Source organism: Gobius niger, assembly GCF_951799975.1.
Source record: "Gobius niger genome assembly, chromosome: 5".
Classification (NCBI taxonomy): Eukaryota; Metazoa; Chordata; class Actinopteri; order Gobiiformes; family Gobiidae; genus Gobius; species Gobius niger.
Window position 1 is genome coordinate 18,490,371 of NC_136856.1, and position 26,470 is coordinate 18,516,840.

Sequence of the window (26,470 nt, forward strand, 5' to 3'; positions counted from 1 at the left end):
TTCGTTGGTCACATATATTTTGTGTAAAGGAACAGGCCACTGTTTTTCCAACTGAGATATGTTCTTACCTGAGCTTAGACAAGTTGATACGTACCTATCTGGTCTTTGTGCCCGTGGAAGAGCTTGGTCGCTTCTCACTTCACCCTGTTTGGAGCTATAGAAATATGCTGGGAGAGGCCAAAAGCTAACAACATCTTTGATCGTTTTGTGTGACTGAGGGCACGCACAAAGACCAGATAGGTACGCCTCAACTCGTCTAAACTCAGAACATATCTCAGTATGTAAAAATGGTGGCCTGTTCCTTTAAAACAGTCAGGCCCAGGGGCCAAATCCGGCCCTCCAGCACAGAACCTCTGGCCTCCAAGATGATTTTTAGAAATATTAATGTGCAAATAAGAGATCAGATGCCTGTTACAGTAGTCTTGTAATGCGGGAAATAGTGTCAGTAAAATGTCCTGTCAGAACATCCCGCTTGGCCATATATAATGATAAACAGTGATTCTCTACTGGTGGGTCGTGAGTCTATAGGAAACTTATATTCAATATTTTCCATCTGAAACTGCACTAACTAACTAACTAACTCTGTCTGTTAACATGAAAGTTATTGGGTTGTTTTGATCATAATTTCAGCCTTAAAGGGAAATCTACTGCTTGTTCAACAAAAACTTGCATGGAAAATACAGTATTTTATATGATATATGACAAATTACAGTTTTATTTGGGTCATGGATGTCATCCCAGGGTGATGGTCCCAAAGCCCTGCCACGGGAACAACTGATACAAAACATTGGCATTTACTTTAGTCTACAATGTTGAGGTTTGGCCCTTGGGTGTTTAGGCAATGATGCAAATCAGCCCTCCACGACGCAAGCTTGCCTACCCCTGCTTTAAAATCTTTTTATTTATTTATTTAATTTACATACAGGGCAAAAACATTCATGCAACACATAGGCAGAGGAAGAACACATGAGGTCACGAATAACAAGAGGTAGATGGAATAGGATGTACCAACAGTTGAGTGTTTTGTGTGTGAAATATTGGGGTGTGTGGAAGGAATAAGTGCGTGGATGCATTATGATACATAGTCATAAGATAGTGGAGAAAGAAAGGAGAAGAAAATAGCAATGATATATAACAAAAAAGTATATATAAAAAGAAATAGAACTGATCATGTCATGAAAAACCCTAGTGACGGTAACAATACAAAGATAGACATTATATAAAGAAAACCTTCAGAGCGAAGAGAAAACAAGGAGACAAACAAAAATGGAGACATAATCATCACAATAAACCAACATAAGAATAATAGTAAATGGATGAATAGGATGGAAATAGTGTTGATAGAAACAAACAAGCAATCAATCCTAAAAAAAAATAATCATAATAAAAAAGGGGGGGAGGGGGGAGGGACCTACATTATGCTATATATATTTATACATTAAATTATATAGCAGTAATCATAGTAATTCAGTAGTATCAACTCTAATAATACTAAGTATTCAATGTATGTATATTATAAATACATATAATTTAGATTTGGAACAATTTTATGAACTTGTAGGCTAATTTTAGGCTAAAAGATGACCCTGCAAGTTGACAAATGTGCTGATAAACTCGTCCCTGTGAAGAATCGGTAGCCTATGCCACAAATATGTTGTAAAAGTTAGGAATGAGTTTGAACCACAGCTAACCTTTCAATTCTGCAGCTTCCTGTTTCATTATTTGTTATTCAAAAATCAGGTATAGGGCCTTTAAATTGAATGGAACTGAGATATGGGGAAATGCAGATATTTTGTTCTAATCTCAATCATTTCTTCTTCTTTTTTATGTTCTTTTCGCATATTTCCTCTTTGCAGAATAATGTTTTCTTGTGTTTGGAAATGCTCTCGGTAGCTTATGCGTTAAAGTATTAAACTGAGAAAAAAAAAGCATAGACAGCATAGACAAATCAAGCGCACCTGTAATGTATATTGTAATGTGTTTAAATAGCACATGTCCTGTCCAATGGGAGCCCGCGCGTGCGCCCGAAGAGAAGAGCGTCCTCGATAAGGGGGCGGGTCCTGAGCCTTTTTTTTTTCTTCCCCGTTTGTGTATGTGTGTTTTTTGACCAGCTGAAAATGGCGGCCCGGAGCGTCGAAACGGTGTAACTTTATCACAATAATAAATATCGTTACAGCAATAAACGCCGCCGTAATCCGACGACATGGGAAGAAACGGCACAGCGACCTAAGACTAGCTTTTTTTTTTTTTTGTCTGGAAAGCACATTGACGGGATAAAGGACGTAGAGGTAAAAGATACGAGTGCCTTACTACTGCGGTGTACGAGGCTAACGTCAGCTAGCTCCCGTTTACGACTCATGAAAGGGAGGGTTTCTACATCTGCGTTTTGTTTGCAGTGAAACACACATAAATCTAGTCAATGCTACGTGTCGTTTCGCAAAAGTACGAAAAAAAAAGCTGCAACACGTACTCATTTTATGGCATGAATGTAGCTTTATGTTTTGATATGGCTTGTGTGTGTGTGTTTAGCATAGTCGATGGCTAACCTAGAACAACACTACTAGCTAACATTGATACTGTATTTTTTCTTGCAACTTGACGCTAATGCGACTCTTTAATACACAAGAGCTGCGGTTTTGTTTATTTGTTTATCATGGGCATGTTTAACCAGCAATGTACTCTATCCAAACGTGATACTAATGCTAACTTCTTTTATTGTAGTGACAATGGAGGACCCCAATAATACCAGATACAGCAAACGCCTGGTAAGTTGGGCATCGTCGCTTTATCCTTTTGTCTTTTTAATGTAAGTCTTGGTGTTTTGTATGTGCTTTGCGGTCGTGTGAGATGTACTGAGGGGGGCTAAAGGGGAGCTGTGCTCGTCTGTGTGGTATTTAAATGATGGAGGGCTGTTTGGTGTAGACACAGGCGTAGGTGTTGCTCGTAGCCCACAGTGGATGTTGTTTTCGTGTAGTGAAAAGTTCAAGATGAGGTCAAGTTCGCTTCAACTTTGTGCACGACTGACCTAATGCTGACACTACTTTTACGATGTTTAGCTTTTGTCACGTGTCTGGGCATTTGGACATCCATTAGGATTTATGTCCGCTTTGTCGGTACGTCTTTGTTAAAGCGTCATTCTGTGATGTATTGACAGACCACAGACGACTAATCTGTAAGAAGCCGCTAAATTAAGCATAATGTGGATTAATTTTTGATCTAGTATTATTATGATAAATTTAAGAAGAAGAAAATCCTTTTATAATACTTTCCAAAGTGTTTTAGGCTTATAACAACAGTAGCAAACTTTCATTTTATTTTATTGTAGTTATTATTGATTCATTTTTACTATTTAAGTATACATACATCTCCTTGAATAAAAAGATAAAAAATACAAGGTTGATGAATGAATGGGGGAGGGTCTGAGATTTGCAAGTGTTTGGGTTCTTTATCCATCTGTCTAGCCAAGCAATGGTGCTGAGGGTGAATGGCAGGGGGCGGGGGAGGGTGTGCGTGTGTGCGTTTGTGCGTGCTGTGCGTATGTGTGTGCGTGTGTGTGCGCGTGTGTGTGTGTGTGTGTGAAAGAAAAGCTTAAGCTGTGAGATGCTGTATTATTTGATTTGAATCCACTCAATACCACCTAATCATATGCTTAATTTAATGCATACATTTTGCATAATATCTGCTGGTAAACTTGGATATCTTTAAGGACCATTTGGGTTGTGCTTTTTAGACTGACTGAAAATTGAAATACAAGCAGCAGGTATTGCTTTAACCCACGTCTTGTGTTGCTTTTTTGTCATCAGCGTACAGGTACGCGGCGGCGCTACCAGGATGACGGGATTTCTGATGATGAAATTGAAGGAAAGCGAACGTTCGATTTGGATGAGAAGTTACTGAGTGATCGATTCAGTTCGGACCTGATTAAATACATGGATGGAAAAGGTTAGATAAAGATACACAAACAACTTTTAGATGTGTATTCTTCGCACAACTTTGAAACCAGTGTGTTTGTCTTGCTTTAGATTTTACATTTGAACATATTCAGAGGGAAGGCCTCAAGGAACCTATAGTGTTTAAGAAATCAGATGGCCTTGGCTTACAGTAAGATCTGTTGCTCCTACAATGTGATTTTGCGTCATAATGGTGGGGTATGTGTCTCACTTCAAACATGTTGTATTCTTATTCCAGGATGCCAGACTCTGATTTTAGTGTGAGTGATGTGAAGGTGTTTGTTGGTGAGTTTTGTATATTTTCCCTGAACACAATTGGTTTTGTGCCTGTCCTAATGGCTTTGTTGTCATTGTTCATGTACTTTTCTTAACCTTTTATACATTTTTGTCACAGGTAGTAGACGTATCGTTGATGTAATGGACGTAAATACCCAGAAAGGCATTGAAATGTCGATGGCTCAGTGGGGCCGTTACTATGAGACACCGCCATCCGAACGAGAGAAACTCTACAATGTCATCAGCCTCGAGTTCAGCCACACAAAGTTGGAGACACTGGTGAAGCGCCCAGCCTCGGTAAGTGTTACTGCTGTGTTGTTGTTGTTTTTTTTTAATCACATTTATTTTGTTAATTTTAGTTTCTCTAATTCACTCTCTGATAGGTGGATCTCATTGACTGGGTAGACAACATGTGGCCGCGCCATCTCAAAGAACGACAAACTGACTCCACCAATGCCATTATTGATATGCATTACCCGAAAGTACAAAAGTAAATGATGACTACCACTGTAAAAGTAGCGTGTTTGTAACAAGACAACACGACTCACGTTTTCTTTCTTTCATTTCAGATATTGTCTAATGAGTGTGCAGGACTGCTTCACAGATTTTCATATTGATTTTGGTGGGACTTCAGTTTGGTACCATATTCTTCGAGGGAAAAAGGTTTGATCCACCTCTTCTTCTAGATACATTACACCAGGGGTAGGCAACGTCAGGCCCGGGGGCCAAATGCGGCCCTCCAGCACAGCACCTCTGGCCCTCAAGATGATTTTTAGAAACGTTGTTACACAAATCAGAGAGTACTTTTAACATTATTAGAGTTAAATGGGAGTAAAAAGGGTAGAAATACTGTCAATACACCCAATTAGGTCATATATTATGTACAACACTGGCATAGTGCACTAGAAAAGGATCGTTTTAAGGAAGAAATGACATAAATCTACTTGAATTAACAGATTACATATAAAGTTTGTGTAGATTTGATTTGGTCTGGTCTTAGAAGAGATTAAACCTCTAGTAGTTGTAGTAGTTTTCTTTTTTTTTTATTGTTCCATTGGTGCTTGCATTTGTATCTTGGATCAGTTCAAACCAACTCAAATTCAACATAGAAGAACTTTAATTCAAGCAATTTTAAGTCATTTATCTAATTTAAGATCATTTTTCCAGTGTTGCGCTTTACTTTGGGCTAATAATCAGCGGCTTCGGCCTTCGGTCTATTTACAATAAAGAAAATCGTCCCTCCGCCAAGAAAACATGCCTACCCCTGCATTACACTATGATCATTGATGTTCTTTTGTAAAGGCTTGACCTTCGAAAATACTTGATCTTTCAGGTGTTTTGGCTAATACCCCCTTCACCTCAGAACCTGGAAATGTATGAGAACTGGGTTTTATCAGGAAAACAGGGGGACATTTTTCTTGGGGACAAGTGTCATGACTGTCAACGAATAGAGCTGCTGCAAGGCTATACATTTATGATTCCCTCAGGTACCCATCACTGATCACGTTAACAGGTAAACACATTTAAATCTAGTGTTTTACTGACCCCTTTCCTCCTGGGCCTTCAGGGTGGATCCATGCAGTGTACACTCCAGAGGATACTTTGGTATTTGGAGGTAATTTTCTTCACAGCTTCAACATCCCCATGCAACTCAACATCTACAGTATTGAAGACCGAACAAGGGTAAATACTTGCATATATAGTTCATTTTTTTTAGATTATGACGAATCTTTGAAAACCTGATGATTTGGTTAATGACCTTTTATCACTCATGCCTTTTTAGGTGCCCACAAAGTTCCGTTACCCTTTCTTCTATGAGATGTGTTGGTATGTCCTGGATAGGTACCTTTACAGTCTGACAAAAAAATCACATCTCACTCTTGAATTCCAAAAATACTCACTTGGCATAGGTAAATGTTTATTATTCTTCCCTTTGCCAACATAATCACTCAAATCCTTTGCTAACCACTTGGTCCTCATACTTCACAGGACTTACTCCGAATGCTGTTGACGTTAATGGAAATGAAGCCACAAATGAGGTCCCCGTCGGTTCTGAAAAAGTGGAAGTCGAGGTTAAGGAAGAAGAACCGGATGATTGTGAAGTGTCTCTCGCAGAAAACAAAACAAAGTATGTTCTGACCCCCCTGGAGCTGGAGGGACTGTGGAACCTCTTGGGGAAGCTTGAGGAGCTACCACCCCACAAGAAGTGTGTCCCTGCTGGAATTGAGGATGCAGAAGCATTGCTTGAAGACATGAGGGTAGGTGTAATTTGGATTGACTGAATTTTATCATCACCCATAAAAAATGTACCTTTTTTGTCACATTCTCTACTTTTTCCAGAATGTTTTACTTGAGCATTCAGATGATGACCCTAAACTGTCTTACACTGGTGAGCCCATTGTAAAGTGGCCACAAAGGGTAAATAGAGAAACACACTCACTCACGCCATGTAAAGTTATTAGACATTAACTGACTGTGATTATTATTGTGATCAGCCATCATGGTATCAGCCTCCCACGACTCCCCTTCCATCTTTACTGTACCGTCCTCGGTTGGGTCCTACGGGGCACAAGACCAAGCGGTCTACCAAACGATCCATCTCCGCCCTACGACGGAGGCGGGTGAGGTGTAAACGGTGTGCCGCGTGCCGCAGGCGAGAGTGTGGCTCTTGTCAGTTCTGTCATGACATGAGGAAATTTGGTGGCCCTGGTCGCATGAAGAAAGGTTGTGTCACGAGACAGTGCTTGGCTGTAAGTTCTGATTTTTCTTTATAAAATCTAATTTGTGATTGATACAGCGTAACATCTCAAATTTTATGTTTCTTAGCCTGCTTTGCCCAACACGGCTAGATGTGCTATATGTGGCGAAGGTGAACCAGAAGAATCTAATCCAAGCACTCATACACTCATGGAGTGCTCAGTTTGCAATCGTATTGCCCATCCACATTGTATTAAGGTACATGAAGGCACCAACAAATATTTACTTTTGGCTTTGAAGGAAACATTATATCGCAATGTTAAACACTCACTGATGTGCTCTAGGAACCTGGTGAAGGGAAGATCAGCAAAGATTTGCCCAGTTGTTGGGAATGTCCAAAGTGTTACCAGGGCAAAGGCTCAACGTCAGAGGTATTGAGTCTATTGTTAATTTTTGTGTCTTGACGTTGCTGTTACAATAACAACCTCAACCTAACCATCACTGAACTCTAACCCCACCAATGCTGTGTATTCGTGTACATAATTTGGATTTTTATTCCATTTGTACTGAGTGTTTGAGAGTTATAATTTAAATTCATGCTTCATGTGTATTAACTGACAATAAAGCTGTCTTTAAAAGAACCTTTTAATCCTGTATTTTACCATCTTCACTTCAGTCATCCAGTGATGAAGAAAGTGGTGAATCAGAGGATTCTAACTCTCAGTCTGAAGAGGATGTTGGTGGAGCAGAAGCTCCCAAAAGGACAAGACGCAAGAAACCTGGCTCCCATCCGAGGACGCCGCCTCCCTCTCAAAAACTTCTGCTCCAGCATTCGCAGAGTCGAAAAAGAGCGAGTGCACTGGAGCTTCAACTTAGAAAGAGGGTAAACTCTAAAAGTTATTATACTTTTAATTAAATGTTTAATATTGAGGCACTTTTGTAACTGTCAGAGTATCATTATTTTTTTTCCAGATCAAATTGGAAAGAAGCAAAATTATGGCGGTAAGAGAAACTATTATGTACAATAATTGCCCTTATTATTCTTTTAGAAATGTCAATATAGCAAGATTAAATTTCCACTTAATTTAAGTCAATTTGTTTTTGTTTCTTGTTCCTTCAAGCAAAAACGTGTTGCCCTTGAAAGTTCAGGCGCTAGACTGATGTCCCAATTAAGGTCTCCCACCAGTAGACTGTCCGCGGCCAGAGGGCGGGGAGAGACCTGGGCAAGTGCCTCCTCGTTTTACACCACGGCCAAAGGATCTCGGGCGTTCGAGAAGCCGTCCTCCCTAAGTGTGACGGGGACGTCTAAAGGAGAATCAAATAGAGGCCGAGGCCGTGGTGTGAGGCTGAGAGGGGGAGCCATGGGGAGAGGATTTCGCAGCAGAGACCACAGAGCTGCAGATGACAGTGAAGACAGCAGTAGTAGCAGCAGTAACTCTAACAGCAGCAGCAGCAGTGGCAGCAGTGAAGATGATGAGGAGGAAGAGGAAGAGGAGAGGGCACAGAATGGGTCTCCAGGAGGAGACAAAGAAAACCAGCCTCAGACAAGGATGACCAAAGACCAAGATGAAAAAGACAACCAAAACTTTACTCATGATCATGAAGAAGAGATGGAGCAGGAAATCCAAACTGGAAGCAAAGAAGGCTTTAACAAAGTGACTCTACAAGTACCAAGCAAGGTTAAGCGAGACCAATCAGGCATTGTCCCTAAATTAGAAGCTATAGCTTCCACTACTACTGCATTCATGCACAACCCTACTAAAGCCCTTTCTCGACCATCTATCAGACGTCCTGATATCCCATCCAGCAGGCATACACCTCCTCTCACGCGCAGTGGGCGTATAGACACTCAAAAATCACACCAAGAGAGATCAGAAGCTTCTAAAAAAATAAATGAGGGTAAACTTGCAAAACCTGGAAATGGAGGCTCAGCCTCTTCATCCTCTGATCTTCCACATCCTCGCATCCCTCTGTCTGCGCTGCAGGAAGGCAGCAGTGAGACGGACCGTGACAGCAGTGGTGCTGGGCCGGCCTGTGAAAGGGAGGTGTGGGTGTCTGTCTTCCGCTACTTGAGTCGGGCCGATCTCTCTGTCTGCATGGCTGTCTGCAAAAACTGGCATAAATGGTAGAGTGTTCAGAATATGGATTAAAAAACAACTACTTGTTTTGTTTGTTTTTTAATGAATAAATATTTATGTCACTCACAGGTGCTTAGACAAACGGCTTTGGACAAAAATTGATCTCAGCATCAAGCGAAATGTCACTCCACAGGCTCTTGTTGGTATCATAAAAAGGCAGCCTGTGACTCTTGATCTGTCTTGGACTAACATTTCCAAAAAGCAGCTTAACTGGCTCATTGGGCGCTTACCAGGTAAAGAAACTGTTTGGGAAGGCAAAGATTTTACTTTTTATTGTACACTAATGTTTACATTTTTACCTTTTAGGCCTAAAGGATTTGATGTTATCGGGTTGTTCTTGGGCATCTATTTCTGCCCTCTGTTCGTCTGGTTGCCCTCTGCTTCGTTCTTTAGATCTGCGTTATGCTGATGGAGTCAAAGATGCCCAGATCAGAGAGCTGCTTAGTCCACCAGGTGATAATCTTGTGTTCTTGCTAACTGTAGCCCACGTTCAGTTAGAAATGTTTATTTTACATATTTTCTTCCTTCAGGTTGTGATAATCGAAGTCAACTTCGCAACATGCAAAGTTTAAGACTCTCAGGTCTCGACATCAGTGACTCAACGGTGCGTCTTGTCATCCGCCACATGCCTCAGTTAACAAAACTGGACCTTTCCCACTGCAACAGTCTCACTGACCACTCCATCAACTTGCTGACCGCTGTGGGCTCCTCCACACGAAACACACTCTCAGAGCTCAACTTGGCTGGTAAGTGGTTTGAACTCTTGTTAGTTTTCAAGAGTTTTATCTGTGCTAAACTATTGCTGTCCTTCAGGCTGCAGTAAACTCACAGACACATGCGTCAAGCATCTCCGGCGTCTTTCCTGCATCTCACTACTGGACCTACGGGGCTGTAAAGGCGTCTCCCGTAAAGCTTGTGAAGCCTTCATCTCTGAGCTGTCAGTGAACATACTCTACTGTCTATCAGGCGATAAGTTGATCGAGCGGATATCCTAACCATATCCCACGAGATGCAGTGGTGACAGTAAGACAAGACAGGAACTTTACAGAAGTCTGTTGGGCACAAAAGAGATGCATCTACATGGGGGGGACATGGAGCCGGACTGAGGAGACGAGAACTGTTGCTGTTGTAAGGGGTTACGGCTAGGTTTCTTTTCAGAGGTATAGTTTTCACTTTTGTACTTAAAATACTCAGGAGCTTAGTTTTTATATTGAGAATATTATAAAAACTGGTGCCAGAAGCAGAACATGGACTATTATTTAATTTAGCATAAAGAGTTCACATCCCTGGCCATTCAAGTACTAAGTTCTTCAGATAACATTTGAGTGTCCCATTGAAAACAAAGTAAAAGTTAATAAATACTGGGTTGGAAGTGTTTTTGTTTGTTATAGAAGCCACATAATACATGTGAGTTTACTGAAACGTCATGTGGCTTTATACAAAATGGGTTCTAGCTTTTATTTCTGTTTTTAGTCACTTGACAGCCTGATGGGAGAACATTCTTCCTTTTGCTAATGTGCATTTTGCAGACATTTATGTAAGAGGATAGGTCATTGTTATCGTAAACAGAACACTTAAAATTGCTCTTTGTATGTTCAGTCTAAGTTGCAGTTGTCTTGATACCACAACTTCTTACAAGACATGTGAAAATAAATCATTATTGCAGTAGAAGTGAAAAGGCAATCAAAGGCAACACAAGACCTCACCCCATTAAGGGCAGGTTGCATTAAGTATGTGGGAGTCGCCAATAATTGTCAGAAAAGGTGCATTTTCAGAAACTACTACTTTCAGGTGCTACAATTCCCCAATGCGTTTTTTTTTATACAGTTGCTTCAGACCTTAACTCCCTCACCACCAATTTTAAAGTCATTTTTGTAAGTACCTGCTTTGTATAAACCATAACTATTGGTATGTAGAGTACAGTATCAGTTTTGGGAAGTCCTTTGGTTTTGTTTGCCTCAGCTATAGTAGTTCTGTATTTAAGGTGGTGGACTGCGCTCTTGGCCATATTCTTCAAAACAAATATGAATATATTGTACAAATATACTTGTGTAAATCTGTTCTCCTTAGAGTATCAAACGGGAATCTTGTAGCATTGTAATTATTTTCAAATGCATTTTTACTTATGTTATGTTATTTTTCAAATAAAAAAAAAGTTTGAAATTGTTCTGACAACATTGAACATGTTAGTTTAGAGCAGGGGTGTCCAAACTTTTTTTCTTCGAGGGCTGAGTACCACAAACCGGTTGTCAGTGTAGTGAAACATTCAACTGGACAGATGTGGGATGTTTTGACTGTCCCAAACCTTTATTTACACTTGGAAGCTTTACTCAGCTCAGTCTCACAGGCAAATGTTAGTTTTTGAGGCTATAATTGTGCAGGTTAAGTTTGCAGTAAAAAGTATAATCTCCGGCAATGGGTGCCAATTCAACAAGAAGCTTGAGGGCCAACAAAAAATGGACTGAGGGCCGCATTTGGCCCCCGGGCCACACTTTGGGCACCACTGGGAGGTAATTCCATCCATGGTGTGGAGGTGCAACCCTGGCACCACCTAGTTTGGCTCTGGTAACCTGGATATAAAGCAACGAGGAAGAAGACACTATTGACCAGCCTGGTGTTTGCCCTTAAACACCTCTCACGAGCCGCGCGTGCTGTGGATCATGGAGGCTGGCTGCAGATGTGCTCGGCTTCATCATCTTCCTCCGGCGGGCAGCAGCTGTCAGCGCACGAACCAAAGACAAACGACGACCTGGATGAGAAACAACTGAGGGAAATCTCGATTTAATGTTGAGACAGGCAACAAACTATACGATTTGCACAGCGATGCTCTCGGTAGCGGGCGGCGTACTGTCTTTATACTTTTTCAATTGACATATTTTCCAACTTTATAAGAGACAAATATGGACAGATGCGGGAGCGCAGTTTCACACAATTACATTTGAAGAATGGAAATGAGCCAAGAGAAGCGGGGCCAGAGTTATTGGCTAGTAGTGTTAGCTTGTGTTAGCACCGCTAGCTGTTAGTCAACATCAAATTAGTGGGCTGAGTTGGCTTGGCTAACTCAGCCCACTAATTCAGGCTCCCACCGAGTTTAGCTTTAAATGTGAACTAGATGGTTTCATTGGACCATCTGGTGATTTTAGTGCGTTTTCTCAGCTACCCTGCTAGCGGACTACAACATCCTTGAACTCGTAGTCTGTGTTTTTTGGCTGAACAAGTCAGATTGCAAAGCTTTATCTCGGTCTGTCGGTCAGAAAATCGTCAGCCATGGCCCAAGAGGCGTTTCCTCTACATTTTCTGGTTTGGAATAATCAGTACATAGAGCTTGACCGTGAGCTGCAGAAAGCCGAGGTAAGCAGGGGCATGTTTGTTGAAGTGTATAAAGGTGGTGGCGGTGGGGTTTGTCGAGAGCAGCTCTGCAATGCGCTGGTGATGTTGTGGATGTGCAGCATGAGGTGGAGCGGCTGGACCCGCGGGGGCGCACCCCTCTGGAGCTGGCCGTGAGCCTCGGCCACCTGGAGTCGGCCCGAGTCCTGCTCCGATACTCTGTAGACCCCACTCACTGCGGCGGCCAGGGCTGGACCGGTGAGCTGCCTCCTCGGGTGCACTGTTTCTCCTGCTGTGAGACGTTATGAAACAGAGCTGTGTGTTCAGTTTTGCAGGAGGCTGTGAGCACCGGAGACCCAGAACTAGTTCAGCTCGTGCTTCAGTATCGAGATTTTAAACGCGCTACAGAGAGACTTGCGGGCATCCCAGAACTGCTGAGTAAACTTAGACAGGTAATCTTAACTCTAGCACTATCTGCACTCCTTTTCTGAGACATTTTACAAACTTGTTCTTTGTTCATTTCAGGCGCGAGACTTCTATGTAGAGATGAAGTGGGAGTTCACCAGTTGGGGTAGGTTCTTTTCCATGATGGTTTCAGCACCACCAGTGTTGGATAGCTCCACATATATTAAAGGGGGGGTATTATGCAAAATTGACTTTTTCAAGCTTTACATCATGTTATTATGTCATTTCCTCATTAAAAACATGCCTGAAGTGTTGCCTTGGCACATTCATGTATTTTTGAGTACTCTGTAAAAACTCTGATGGCGGCCATTTTAGGGATAGGTTTGCCTGAGTCCTCCTAGGAACGCCCCCACCTCCCGGAGACGCCTCCGAGCTTTCGTCACCAGCCGAGTAACCAACCACTGCTCCTCAGCAGAGCCCCCTCCCCACTGATGCCACAGGCTCAATCCGAAACCATCAAATTGTAGCCTCTAAGCACTAACACTAGCAACTAACTCCTTAACTTTTCATGGGGTCAACTGTTAGACCTCTATGCAGTTAGTGAACTAGACCTTGAGCCGAATTTGCACAATCCGTCCGTCCTTAAACAGGGGAAAGGGAAGTGACATCACCAACAGCTACTTTTCTTCTTCTTTAAAGTTATTGGTGGAGTGCAGGCCAAACAAAAGTGCATGTCGCCCCCTAGTGTCCAACAACAACATAGTGTCCAAACAAAGACATTTAAAGGAATAGGCCACCGTTTTTACATACTAAGATATGTTCTTAGCTCACTTTAGTCGAGTTAATATATCCCCGTCTGGTCTTTGTCCGTGCGCTCTGTCACGCAAACGGAGCACATACGCAGCCTCTCCCACATGTCACATAGCTCCGAAAAAGCTCACGATAGAAGCTACCAAGCTCTTCCACGTGTTCCCTATTTAAATAAAGTTACGTGAAGTGTTTTCATGCGAAGTATATTTACCCAGAAATGTAGCATGTCGATTTTATAAGCAAATAAAAAGGGGGACTATATTGTGAGGCGTAATGATACGAGGAGCACAGCGTCCGCGCAGTAACTCCTAAAGACTTCCCCCGCTCACTTCCGTCAATAACCTTTAGGAGTTACTGCGCGGACGTTTTACTCCTCGTATCATTACGCCTCACAATATAGTCCCCCTTTTTATTTGCTTATAAAATCGACATGCTACATTTCTGTGTAAATATACTTCGCATGAAAACACTTCACGTAACTTTATTTAAATAGGGAACACGTGGAAGAGCTTGGTAGCTTCTATCGTGAGCTTTTTCGGAGCTATGTGACATGTGGGAGAGGCTGCGTATGTGCTCCGTTTGCGTGACAGAGCGCACGGACAAAGACCAGACGGGGATATATTAACACGTCTAAAGTGAGGTAAGAACATATCTTAGTATGTAAAAACGGTGGCCTATTCCTTTAAGGAGAAAAATAAATCCAAATGATCCAAACATTTCCCTTTAGTGTTATTTTATTTCAACAGCTGTTTCATGAAGCTACATTATGCAAATGATCCATGTGGCTTAGGTTTCTACTAAATGAAAACAAAAGCATTTAATCTGTTTACTGAGTTTACTCTTTAACACTGACATGTGACTGAGCTGTGGAGACGACAACATGGATTTATCACTTTATAAAGTTTGGCTTGAGCAGAATCTTAATTTTTAAATTATTATTATTTTTATTATTAAATGTGCTCCTGTCAATCAACAGTGGTTGCGCATGAATCACTCCAGGGTGGGGGCGAGGGGGGTGGGGGAGTTTGGCGCAGTGGCTTATGGGATGGCACATAGCTCCTAATCACTGGTTAGTTAGCATCAGAGGTCCCTATGCTAAAGTGGCCATGATAGTTAGCATCAAGGCTCCTTTTCCTGACTACTTCCTAACTGACTTACCAATTCGGAAGCAACTTGCCATGGCGGACGCTGACGCACATCCGGTTTGGCGTAAGAGCTCTTGGCAATCTGATGGTTTCGGAAGGAGCCACAGACAGCGTGTGGAGGGGGCGTGTCGGAAAGGGTCAGAGGTTCTTAAAGAGACAGAGGCCTATTTCAAGACATTCACTACAGCCATTTTGAAAGAGCAATTTTATACAAGGCAGTTATTCTAATTTACTGCATTTACAGACCAACAGAAGGTTTTGGTCATCATTGTAGTGTGATATAGACTGGTGCTATGTGATTGAAAAAAAGCAGTATACCCCCTCTTTAACATTTTGACTTGACTCTTGACATTTATGGTTATGATTTCTATGACATCACAGTCAATGAACACATAGACTACTATATTTCCAGACCATCACAAGGTTATATCACGATTTGATACAATATTGCTACATCACCCATGCCGGCTGTAATTTGTGAGCTTGTTTCTTGGAGCCTTTGTCTTATGCATTATCTCTCTCTATAGTACCTTTAGTGTCAAAGGTCTGTCCCAGTGATGTTTACCGTGTTTGGAAAAGTGGATCGTGCCTGCGTGTTGACACCACCCTATTGGGCTTTGAGCACATGACATGGTTGAAAGGGCGACGTAGCTACATCTTTAAGGGCGGAGGTGAGTATTTACGAGCAAGAAACAAGAAACTCCATTTTAGGTTTTATGTGTTTTAATAGGGCTGTATAATTCATCAAAATACATTTATAATTATGATTTTGGTTTAGCCTATTCCTCAGTGAAGCAGGAATCAACTTAAAGGAATAGGCCACCGTTTTTACATACTGAGATATGTTCTTACCTTAGCTTTGACGAGTTCTTTAGGACCTGTCTGGTCTTCACCCGTGCCTTCAATCACGTAAACACAGCACAGACGGCGTTAGCATTTAGCCTCTCCCTCTCTCCTCTATAGCTCCAAAACAGGTCAAGATAGAAGCTACCAAGCTCTTCCACGCTTTCCCTATTTAAATATGGTTACGTGAAGTGTTACACTACAAAGTATAATTACACAAAATTAAACAATGTGGATTTTCTAAGCGGATAAAAGGGGGAACTATATTGTAAGGCGTAATAATACCAGGAGTAGTTCGAAATCCGCGCAGTAATCTTCACTTTACTGCGCAGTAATCTTCACTTTACTGCGCAGTAATCTTCACTTTACTGTGCGGATGCCAAACTACTCCTGGTATTGTGCATGTATGTATATGTATGTATATATATATATATATATATATATATGTACATTTTTTGCTTTTATTGTTACTATTATTTATTATTATTACTGTTTTTTCTTTTTTTTTTTTTTTTTTCTTTTTTTTTTTTCTTCTCATAATTAACATAAGATTTGACATGAAATCATTTTTCACTCATAATCTTTTTATTTATTTATTTATTTATTTATTTATTTTTATTGGTTAATTGTCATCCATGTCAATTATACAATAAACACACGCATATAAAAATGTAAATACACACACAATATCTCCTCTTGTTCCTTTCTCTTCCTCTTCACTATCTCTCTCTCCCTTTCTGCTCCCCTTTATTTTTAATTTTCATGAATTATATGTCCCCGAGGTTATGCAGTGCTTATAATGCATTTTTTGGGGGGGAGGTAGAGTAAGGGAAAATATATATATGTATATATAAAAAAAAAAAAGAAAAAAAAAAAAAAGGGGGGATACACCAAAAACACTGCTTGATCAAGTGAGCAGACTCTCTCCTCATCAGGTCAGAGAGTTGCTCTAAAGTGATGGAGCGGTCTCTGCTATGCTGCTGCCTCCCCACCACGGACAGGCAGCAGCAGAATTTAAGCACCATGGTCTTACCCCACCTCAAAATTAAAGAATGCAAATAAATAAATAAATAATAATAATAATAATAATAATACTAAAAAGAAAATTAACGACAAATGTAGAGGTGGATATTAGCCAGGTAAAAACACTGCTTGATCAAGTGAGCAGACCCTCTCCTCATCTGGTCAGTGGGTTGCTCTGAGGTGATGGAGCAGTCCTTGCTCTGCGAGTTGCCTCCCCAGGGTCGGGCAGCAGCAGAGTTTAAGCCCCTGGTCTTACATCCACTTCAAAAGGGTATTGAACTTATAAGTAAAAATGATTAATAAATAAATAAAATAAAATTATAAGCATTGTATAATTGGAAAGAAATGTCTTCTATTTGATTGATTTTACTATTCTATATTTTAGTTGTATGACTATTACTATTAATATTATTATTAGTATCTTTTTGTTTTTCTTTTTTGTTTTTTGCTCCTTTCTATGTTGCCAAACTCTCCTTCTCTTGTGTTTCCCCTATAAACATATCCAAGTCGCACTTAGCATTTCATACAGGCACGCACACACATGCACACATGCGCACACACACACACACGCACACACATGTAAATGTTTAAGGTAGCACTTCTAACTTGTGCCCTTTTTTTGTTGTTGTTGTATAGAATTTGTTTTATGATGATTATTATTATTACACGTCAGTGGACTTGTCTACTGTTTTTGTATTGTTCGTCTGCACTACCTTAAATAAAAAATAAAATAAAAATAAATAAATGATAGACATCAATATTTTTTTTAAATGATTGTTATTAGACGCCAAACTACAGTGGTGGGCCGTGGGGTTTCAATCAGGGCCTTCTGCATCAGCCTAGGTTCACTCACTCAAACACATATGGTGGTGGTAATGGTCGTAACCGCGCCCGTACCGTTAGCTCTGATGCTAAAGGCCTGTCAAAGTCAGGCCATCATTAGTACACAAGAATTCTAAAATGTTTCATATGTTTCTTATGGTTTCTTTAATTGTGCCTAAACCCAGTGTTATCACAGGAGCAATATCTAGCTGTAGAAACCAGGCTTTACAGTGTGTGAAGAGCAATGCTTTCACGTGCGAAACTAGCTTATTTTGCTGCCACTCGATGGAGGTATTGCAGCAATGGAGGCTAATGGCGGCCCCCTCCGTCGTAGTCATGGACCTGTGCTATTGGTGCGGCCTGACAATACGGGGCAGCTGGATCTGTACAGCAGGGCCTGAGGTGGAGCAGTTCGCCAGAGGTGTTTAAGGAACTTATTGAGTAGATAAAAGAAAAAATCAAATTAAAGACATTTTACACAAATGTCTTCATAAAAAAAATAATCTTGTTTTAAATTGTGATTTCCAGCCACTTATTCTTGATCTACTGCTGCACATAGTAGAAACCACAGAAACCTTTAAGATGGAGGCGGGGCACAGAAAATACTATTGTCCTCCCACTAGGGACATTCAGTGACAGGTCTGTCTTCTTCCTTGTGGCTGTAGATGATGGTGCAGTGGTGATGGAGGTGGACCATGAGAAGCAGGTGGTTTACACCGAGCCCCTGGTGCTTTCCCCTCGAGATGCTCCGTCTCTCCTCGCCGCCATGCAGCCTTCACAGGAAAACACAGCCCAGAGACTGACGTCACCAATTGTCTCTACACATCTCAACACTCGCAACATTGCCTTTGAAAGGTATCAGCTTTCACTGTTTCGCTGCTTTTTGTTCTAGATGTATTTATAATAATATTTTTGTGCGGTAATTGCTTAGTCTACAACAAAATACAGACAATAATATATGTAAGTAGCCCTTATCTCTGTCTTGACTGTAGGAATAAATCTGGAATTTGGGGATGGCGTTCAGAGAAGACTGAAGTGGTCAGTGGCTATGAAGCTAAGGTCAGCGTAATACAATAGGCATACACATGTAAATTTCATATGCAGCTAGCATTTTGTTGATCTTTTGCTGGATTTCCAGGTTTACAGTGCTACAAATGTGGAGCTTGTTACAAGGTCTAGAACAGAACATTTATCAGACCAAGACAAATCCCGAAGCAGAGGTACATTGTGACCATATTCCGATCAAAGTTATGTTGAATGCATTCATAATCAACAATTTACATTTCCTATTTTATCATAGGTACAAAGACTCCTTTGCAATCCTTCTTAGGGATTGCCGAACAGCACACAGCTCATAATGGAGTGAGTTAGGGTTACCTCAAATTTGCAACAGCATGCTATAGACGGCCACTTAACCATTGATGTGTTTCTTTCAGAGTAATGTCTCCCAGTGTGCCAGTCCTCAGAATCCGACAGCGATCACTGCAGAGGAGTACTTCAACCCAGAGTTCAATCTGAATGGGCGAGACATTGGACGTCCCATTGAGCTCACTAGTAAAGTCCAAAGGTGTCTTTAAAAATCAACACAGAATAAAAACTTTTATTTTTTTTTCACTTGTTTGAAGAATAATTTTGCTCCTGTTCAGGTTTAAAGCAACGCTGTGGTTGAGTGAGACTCATCCTTTGTCGCTGGCAGAGCAGGTGACACCAATTATTGACCTTATGGCCATTTCCAATGCCCACTTTGCAAAGTTGCGGGACTTCATCACTTTGCGCCTGCCGCCAGGTTTTCCAGTAAAGATAGGTAGGAGGGGACTGTTTATGGATTATGAAGAAATATTATACACAAACAACCACTTTCTATTGTCTACAGAGATTCCCTTGTTCCATGTGTTGAATGCCAGAGTGACCTTTAGTAACTTGTGTGGCTGTGACGAGCCGGTCAGTTCAGTGACGCTGCACAAACCAGAGAGCCCAACAGAAGCAGGTTGTGGCGAACTCCATGTTGTATATTTTTTATTATGTTGGTGCATTGACTTATAACTCCCGCTTTTCCAGGTCTATCTCCTGAACCTTTTCACTGCGAAATTGACCCATCTGTGTTCGAGCCCCCACCAGACTACGCTACTCTGGGCCCTGGGCGCAGTGAACCTATGCGGGATGAGGATGACAACTTGCTTCAGTTTGCCATACAGCAAAGTCTGTTAGACGCAGGCACAGAGAGTGACCAGGTAAGAGGTACACTGTGCTGCCATATTGCGCTGTGGACAGGGCACTTTCTAAATCATAATTAAAAGTATAAAGCTGAAAACACTAGAGGACACCAATGTAGTGAGGACAATTAGACCTCGCCTGGTGAAGGTGTAACCTGACAAAATCCAGATTATTTGTGTGTATTTTATTATTTGTGATTAACCCAGATTGTTTGTGTGTTCGTTTTGGAAATTGTGGCTAAAAAAAAAAGTGTCTGTTTAGCCAGTCACAGCTTAGTCGCAAAACAACAAAGCACTACTAAAATATGCAGATAAATTGATTAGTGTAAACAATCTGTTTTTTTTGTGATATCATCAGTTTGTCATTCAGTGGTTCATTGTATTTGAACTTAGAGCTGCATAAACAAATACAGACACTTTCCATCACTCGCTTTTTCTGCCGTTTGGTTTGAGCGAGTGATGTAAGCCGTCACAGTGAAGTATGAACTTTCAGAAGAGGTGATAGCTTCAGCTCCTTCTATAAGGCAATACACAGATACTAGGTGCTCATGAATATTGAAATCTTGATCTGGGTCGAAAGAAATTGTGTCATAATATTTTTGCTGCTGTGTATCGCCCCCACCCCTCGTCTGTAGCAACATGCCACATGCTTTTCTGTTGTCGCTGTGTAGTTGATTAGCTTCAATAAAAGTGCTTGATCTTGTCCACTCACAGCACTGCCCTGCAATATGTCCGACTCATTCAATCCACATGGATTTGAGCTTGAACATTATTTGCTTGTGCCTTTTTAAGATGTATTTTTTGTGAGACTGAAAATTCTGATCTTCAGAGCAGCACAAGGTTAGTGTAGGTGTAGGAACTGTTGAAACATGTTGAGACAAAGGGTGGAGGGCTGTAATAATGAGATGGTCTCAGATTGCAAGATTTATCCTGTATATAACAAAACACAAGTCCAGGGATTTGGATATTTGGAAACGACATTATTATTATTGTAGCGTGATTAAAAGTAAAAAAAAAAATCAGTATAGCACATTACTGAACAGGTAAGGTGTAATGTTTTCACTTGATCTCTCTTGTGCATATGTATTAGGTGACCATTTGGGAGGCTCTGACCAATAGTCGCCCTGTCCCACAGTCCCCATCATTTGAGGAAGACTCTCAGCTGGAGAGGTGAGTCGTCTTCAATGCACACTTTAATTTGAAAGTTTTTATGTTTTCTAATTCTCACTTACTTAAAGTGATAGTCTGCAAGATTGCAAAGTGAGGAGAGAGTGGATCTGAAAGGCCGACTCATAGGAAAGCTCGTCTGATTGGTCAAAGTGATAGCCTGTGGATTCTGATTAGTAGCTGAAATAATGGACTTTAGAAAAAAGAACATTTTATATTATAATAATTACTTACTTGCGTTTCAGACCCAAGTGGTGAGTTTTATGCAATCTATTAAATTTGGAAAACATTTAAACTTAAAGATTAACCCTTTTAATTTAATGGAATAATGCCGCTGATAAGCGCTAATCATAGTTTTACTTATTGAAGGGAAGTTTATATGTGTCGTGCTTTTCACATGACACAAGTCAACTATAGCGCTTAGTTCTACAAAGTTGAAAAAGTTAAAGTTTTATGGATGAGGGAGAGTTCCATATTCTAAGGATAGAGCTGTTCGTTGCTCATGGCCTGTTGCAGTGGCCCAAACGCATTTTGGGTTGCGGGTCGTGGATTGGATAGCATAAAGAGGGACATTTTATTGTAAAAACATTTTTCAATAAATATTATTTTATAATAATGAGATCTTCGATATTTGAACACATATAGTATGATTCATATTTTAACGTAACAAAACAATCAGGTGCTGATTTGGTCAAAATACTCTATAATCTATTACTTTAGTAGCTAAAGCTGCAACAGAGTCTGTGCCTTCTGAGTTTTGGTCACAGAGGCGGATCATCACAGAGAACACAGCAGTTAGTTTCTCCACTTTGTTTGATTTGAAATTGTCCTTGGAATGTAATGATGTGGACAGTCTCATCCATAGCTTTAATAGCCACTGTGAGCTCATTTTGGATCAGGTTGCACCTGTCAAATCGAATCTGGTGTCTCATAAAGCAGCGTGTCCCTGGATAAATGATGGTATTCGTAATATCAAGAGACTGTGTCGGAAAGCCGAGCGTCTGTGGAAGTCCACCAAACTTGAGGTCCATAGGTTGCACCTTAGAGAACTTATGTCTTTAAATGAAACGATAAAAAATGCTGATCACCATGAATAAGAAAAAACCTCAAGTATTGTTTGATACCACTAACTCTATTGTATGTCCTGCTGCTCCTCTTACACCTGTGTTTTGTAAAGCTGACAGCAATGAATTTCAAAAGTTTTTTTATTGATAAAATCCAGGATATCAAAGATCATCTCCCAATGCTCTTGTTTTGCACACCTGGTGCTGGGGAGCTTGTTCCTCTTTTAGCCCTGCAACACAGGCCGATGCCTCAGCTCTGGTAACCAGAATGAAGCCTTCTTTCTGTGTGTCTGATGTTCTGCCCTGTAAACGTTTTATAAAAATATTTGATGTTATTGGCCCCTGGGTGACCAATCTGATCAACCTTTCACTGTCAACTGGTGTTTTCCCCAGTGCTTTTAAACACACTATTGTGGAACCTCTTCTCAAAAAGCCTAATCTGGACCCTACAGATCTAAAAAATTTCAGGCCCATTTCTAAACTTCCATTTTTGTCCAAAGTGTTGGAGAAGGTGGTCTCTGACCAGTTGGTACCCTTTTTGGAGGAATACAACATTTTTGACACTTTTCAGTCCGGTTTCCGTAAGCAACACTCCACGGAAACTGCCCTGCTTAAAGTGTCTAGTGATATCATCATGTTTGCGGACTCTGGAAAATGTACCATCCTTGTTTTGTTAGATCTATCATCAGCATTTGACACTGTGAATCATCAAATCTTGTTGGTCGGAATGTCAGGATCAGTCTTAGAGTGGTTCTCCTTTTACCTATTGGGGAGGAGTTTTAGTGTCTCTGCAGATCAGTTCCTGTCTGACTCTGCTGATTTGCTGTGTGGGGTCCCTCAAGGCTCTGTTTTGGGCCCAATTTTGTTTTTACTCTATGTCCTTCCATTAGGAAAAAATATCCAGAGTTTTGATGATGTTTCCTACCATTTGTTTGCTGATGAAATTACTGCTTATTTAAGCCCTCTGAGTTCCAGAAATTAAGCTCTCTGCTGAAATGTCTTGCGCAAGTTAAACAATGGCTCGGCGCAAATTCCCTACCACTAAACTCAGACAAAACAGAGGTGCTGGTGATTGCCCATGATGACGCTATTCCAGGGATTCACCAGTATTTGGGCGACCTGAATCTGTCTGCTAAAACAAGCCTTAGAAATCTAGGCGTTAACTTTGACAAAGAAATGTCCTTAGAGCATCGCTCTAAACTGCTGACAAGGAACTGTTTTTACCAACTGAGAAAAATCTCTAAACTTAGATCAATTGTGTCCAGAGATGATCTTGAAATGATTATCCACGCCTTTGTGTCTTCCCGTTTAGACTATTGTAACAGTGTATTCTCGTGAACAAAAAGGAGCTGTCTCGTCTTCAGCAGGTACAAAACTCTGCAGCGAGGTTACTGACTCGCACAAACAGAAGGGCTCATATTACTCCCATTCTGAAAGCCCTTCACTGGCTTCCAGTCAGTTTTCGTTTCCATTTTAAAATCCTGGTGCTGACCTTCAGAGCCTTGCATGGTCAGACTCCCTCCTACATTAGAGACTTGTTGTGTCCGTATACCCCCTCTCGGAGGCTGAGGTCTCAGGATCAGATCCTTCTCATGGTCCCTCGTACTCGTTTTAAGACCAGAGGAGATCGCTCCTTCCAGGTGGTCGCTCCATAGCTCTGAAACGATCTTCCGCTTTCCTTGCGGTTACTTGACAGTGTTGATGTTTTTAAGAGTAAACTGAAAACCTACTTGTTTCAGAAAGCGTTTTAAATTCCAGTGGAATAAGGGTTGTTTCATGACCACGTTTTTTGTGACTGTAAATGTACTTTGTATTTCTATTTTGTGTTTTTGTGAAGCACTTTGTGACTTTTGTCTGTGAAAGGTGCTATATAAATAAACATTACTTACTTACATGTTATTAATTAGCATGTTATTAGCATTTTGTTCAAGGCGCAGAAATGATCAATTAGACATTTCCAAAATGCCTGATAAATGGCATTTATCAGGCAAGTGTGGTTCTTTGTTGTGAGAACACTCTTATTTTCAACTCCGTTACTACTGTATCAACCCCTGGCCTATAGGTACTGTATGGTTGCATGGCAACCATATAGTTATGGCAATACTACCTCATTGTATCCTTTGCTCTAGTCCAATAAGAAAGTGAAATTATAAGCATCATGAAATACTGTATATAAAACCAGGGAAATAATTTTAACAAAATCTGAAATATAATTCTGTTACCTATTTTCAAGTGAAACGCTAGTCTAACCTGTCTATTGTGCTTTTTTAAAATATCCATTAGCTATACAGCTACTCTATTGTGCACTTGTAACAATAAACTTTTATACATCACAAAAATCACAAAATGGCCTTAGCCATCCGTAAACTCCGGTCAATTATATTTTCCCTACATGTACGTCTGAGTCTGATCTCAGTGGCCGAGTTACATCGGTTGAATTTCAACCTACCATTCAGCGAGCGGGGGAGGCGGGTGTTGTAGGTGACGTCAAGCATTTGCGCCGCATTTGCTGGTTGTAGTTTGGCAATGGCGGTGGATACGAAATTAATGGCAGCTCTTCAATCCTTCTGGCTCGGCTCCCAAATATCAAGAAATTAAAATTGAAGCCTTGGAATGTGCAAGGAATGCTCCCAACAGTTATGATAGAGCTATGATAGAGTTATGATAGAGCTATGATAGAGTTATGATAGAGTTATGATAGAGCTATGATAGAGCTATGATAGAGCTATGATAGAGTTATGATAGAGTTATGATAGAGTTATGATAGAGTTATGATAGAGCTATGATAGAGTTATGATAGAGTTATGATAGAGCTATGATAGAGCTATGATAGAGCTATGATAGAGCTATGATAGAGCTATGATAGAGCTATGATAGAGCTATGATAGAGTTATGATAGAGTTATGATAGAGCTATGATAGAGCTATGATAGAGCTATGATAGAGCTATGATAGAGCTATGATAGAGCTATGATAGAGCTATGATAGAGCTATGATAGAGCTATGATAGAGTTATGATAGAGCTATGATAGAGCTATGATAGAGCTATGATAGAGTTATGATAGAGCTATGATAGAGCTATGATAGAGCTATGATAGAGCTATGATAGAGCTATGATAGAGCTATGATAGAGCTATGATAGAGTTATGATAGAGCTATGATAGAGCTATGATAGAGCTATGATAGAGCTATGATAGAGCTATGATAGAGTTATGATAGAGTTATGATAGCTGCTTCACTCACTCGAGGGCATTACATACGTCACGACCAAACGCTAGCGAAAATCAGATCCAATGGTTTCAAAGGAGTTCACCCCTCCCACCTGATAACGGAGCTCAATTGTAAAGGTCCAGACCCTTGTACGAAACGCAATGAGTACGAGGGTCTGGTAAACCCAGGCTAGGACTAAACAGTAAATAAACTAAAGGGAAGGTGAGTTAGTTTATGAAACTGGAGTGTATACATGTCGCAGCTGTCTTTCACGGAAATTGTGTGTGAAGTAATTAAGCCGCTCTTAACAGAATTACTGTAAGTAATTAGGTCTTCTCTTTTTTCCTCCCTTTTGTAACCCATTTATTCTCATCTCATCCCAGGGCAATCCAGGAGTCTCTGTCAATCTCACTGGTCGGTCGAGAGGGGGATAGCTCAACAGATTTACCCACCTCTGTGTCACCAGAGGACTCGGCTGCCCCTCTGTCCCCTGTGTCTTTGAGCTCTGGGGGAGACCCACGGCTGTCTGGACGGTTTGGTGTGGGAGAAAGTTTTGACGAGCAGCTGCGTCTCGCCATGGAGCTGTCCTGCAAGGAGCAGGAGGAAATGCACAGGTGAAGTGATGGAATGGAAATGACATGTTGCAAAATATAATATATTTTTCTTTTTCTTATTAATACAAAATGTATATTATGCTATAGATATTATGCATTATATTATCTAATATAGATTGTATTATGTTATTATAACTTTCAGTGTATTAACCTGAAAAACAAACAGTGGTTAATGTCTGCGGGGAAAGCCTGTCTCCTATAAAAATACAGTTTTACTTGTTAGTATTATACTTGTTTAGTATTTGGTTTCAGTGCTTTACATTATTCAATATTTGCACAAATTCACATTTGTTTCTACTTTTTACATTACTTTAGGAAGCAAAAGGAAGAAGAGGAGGAACTAGAGAGGATACTGCAGCTGTCACTCACCGAGAAGTAATGTCACAAGCAACTTACAAAAGACATTAATTTGGGCTAAATATTCTTAATTTATTGTTTTATTTTATTTTTTATTATGAAATATTAACTTATTAGAGTTTACTTATTGCACTGGCTGCTATACACAATGAATACGACTTGACTGAGTTGGGGATATGAGAGACGCTTTGAAAAACAACAAAAAGAGGGAGAATATTTTTTTTTTCTTTCTTTTTATATTTATTTTTTACAGTGTTGATGTTTATTGAGCGCTGAATGATCCTTTAACATATTATCTAAAACGTGCACAAAATACATCATGTTAAGAAAATGCCTTTGGTTGACTCTGTGTGAAAATAAAGAACAAACAGAAATACAAGCACTTATTTCTGAAAGGGTCACGAGTCATG

The 26,470-nt window shown here is 40.6% G+C and overlaps 2 protein-coding genes across 2 annotated transcripts; both read left to right on the forward strand.

Moving 5' to 3' along the window:
• Positions 1 to 2,096: 2,096 nt before the first annotated feature.
• On the forward strand, positions 2,097 to 10,705 carry kdm2ab (lysine (K)-specific demethylase 2Ab). The gene is made up of 23 exons (XM_079556950.1): positions 2,097 to 2,288; positions 2,722 to 2,765; positions 3,804 to 3,942; positions 4,023 to 4,101; positions 4,189 to 4,235; positions 4,345 to 4,523; positions 4,610 to 4,716; positions 4,796 to 4,889; positions 5,560 to 5,713; positions 5,794 to 5,909; positions 6,010 to 6,136; positions 6,216 to 6,484; positions 6,567 to 6,644; positions 6,722 to 6,976; positions 7,053 to 7,181; positions 7,268 to 7,354; positions 7,600 to 7,806; positions 7,896 to 7,925; positions 8,045 to 9,048; positions 9,131 to 9,294; positions 9,368 to 9,514; positions 9,592 to 9,807; positions 9,875 to 10,705. The coding sequence occupies exons 2-23, from the start codon at positions 2,727 to 2,729 to the stop codon at positions 10,054 to 10,056; spliced, it is 3,849 nt and encodes a 1,282-aa protein (XP_079413076.1). The 5' UTR covers positions 2,097 to 2,288; positions 2,722 to 2,726; the 3' UTR covers positions 10,057 to 10,705.
• Positions 10,706 to 11,547: 842 nt separating this feature from the next.
• ankrd13d (ankyrin repeat domain 13 family, member D) lies at positions 11,548 to 26,451 on the forward strand. Its single transcript, XM_079556387.1, has 16 exons — positions 11,548 to 12,412; positions 12,511 to 12,646; positions 12,716 to 12,840; positions 12,914 to 12,959; positions 15,276 to 15,419; positions 18,102 to 18,291; positions 18,429 to 18,495; positions 18,575 to 18,656; positions 18,737 to 18,798; positions 18,873 to 19,003; positions 19,083 to 19,240; positions 19,310 to 19,423; positions 19,495 to 19,667; positions 20,740 to 20,819; positions 25,473 to 25,703; positions 26,019 to 26,451. Exons 1-16 carry the CDS (start codon positions 12,329 to 12,331, stop codon positions 26,080 to 26,082), a joined length of 1,887 nt encoding a protein of 628 aa, XP_079412513.1. The 5' UTR covers positions 11,548 to 12,328; the 3' UTR covers positions 26,083 to 26,451.
• Positions 26,452 to 26,470: the final 19 nt, after the last annotated feature.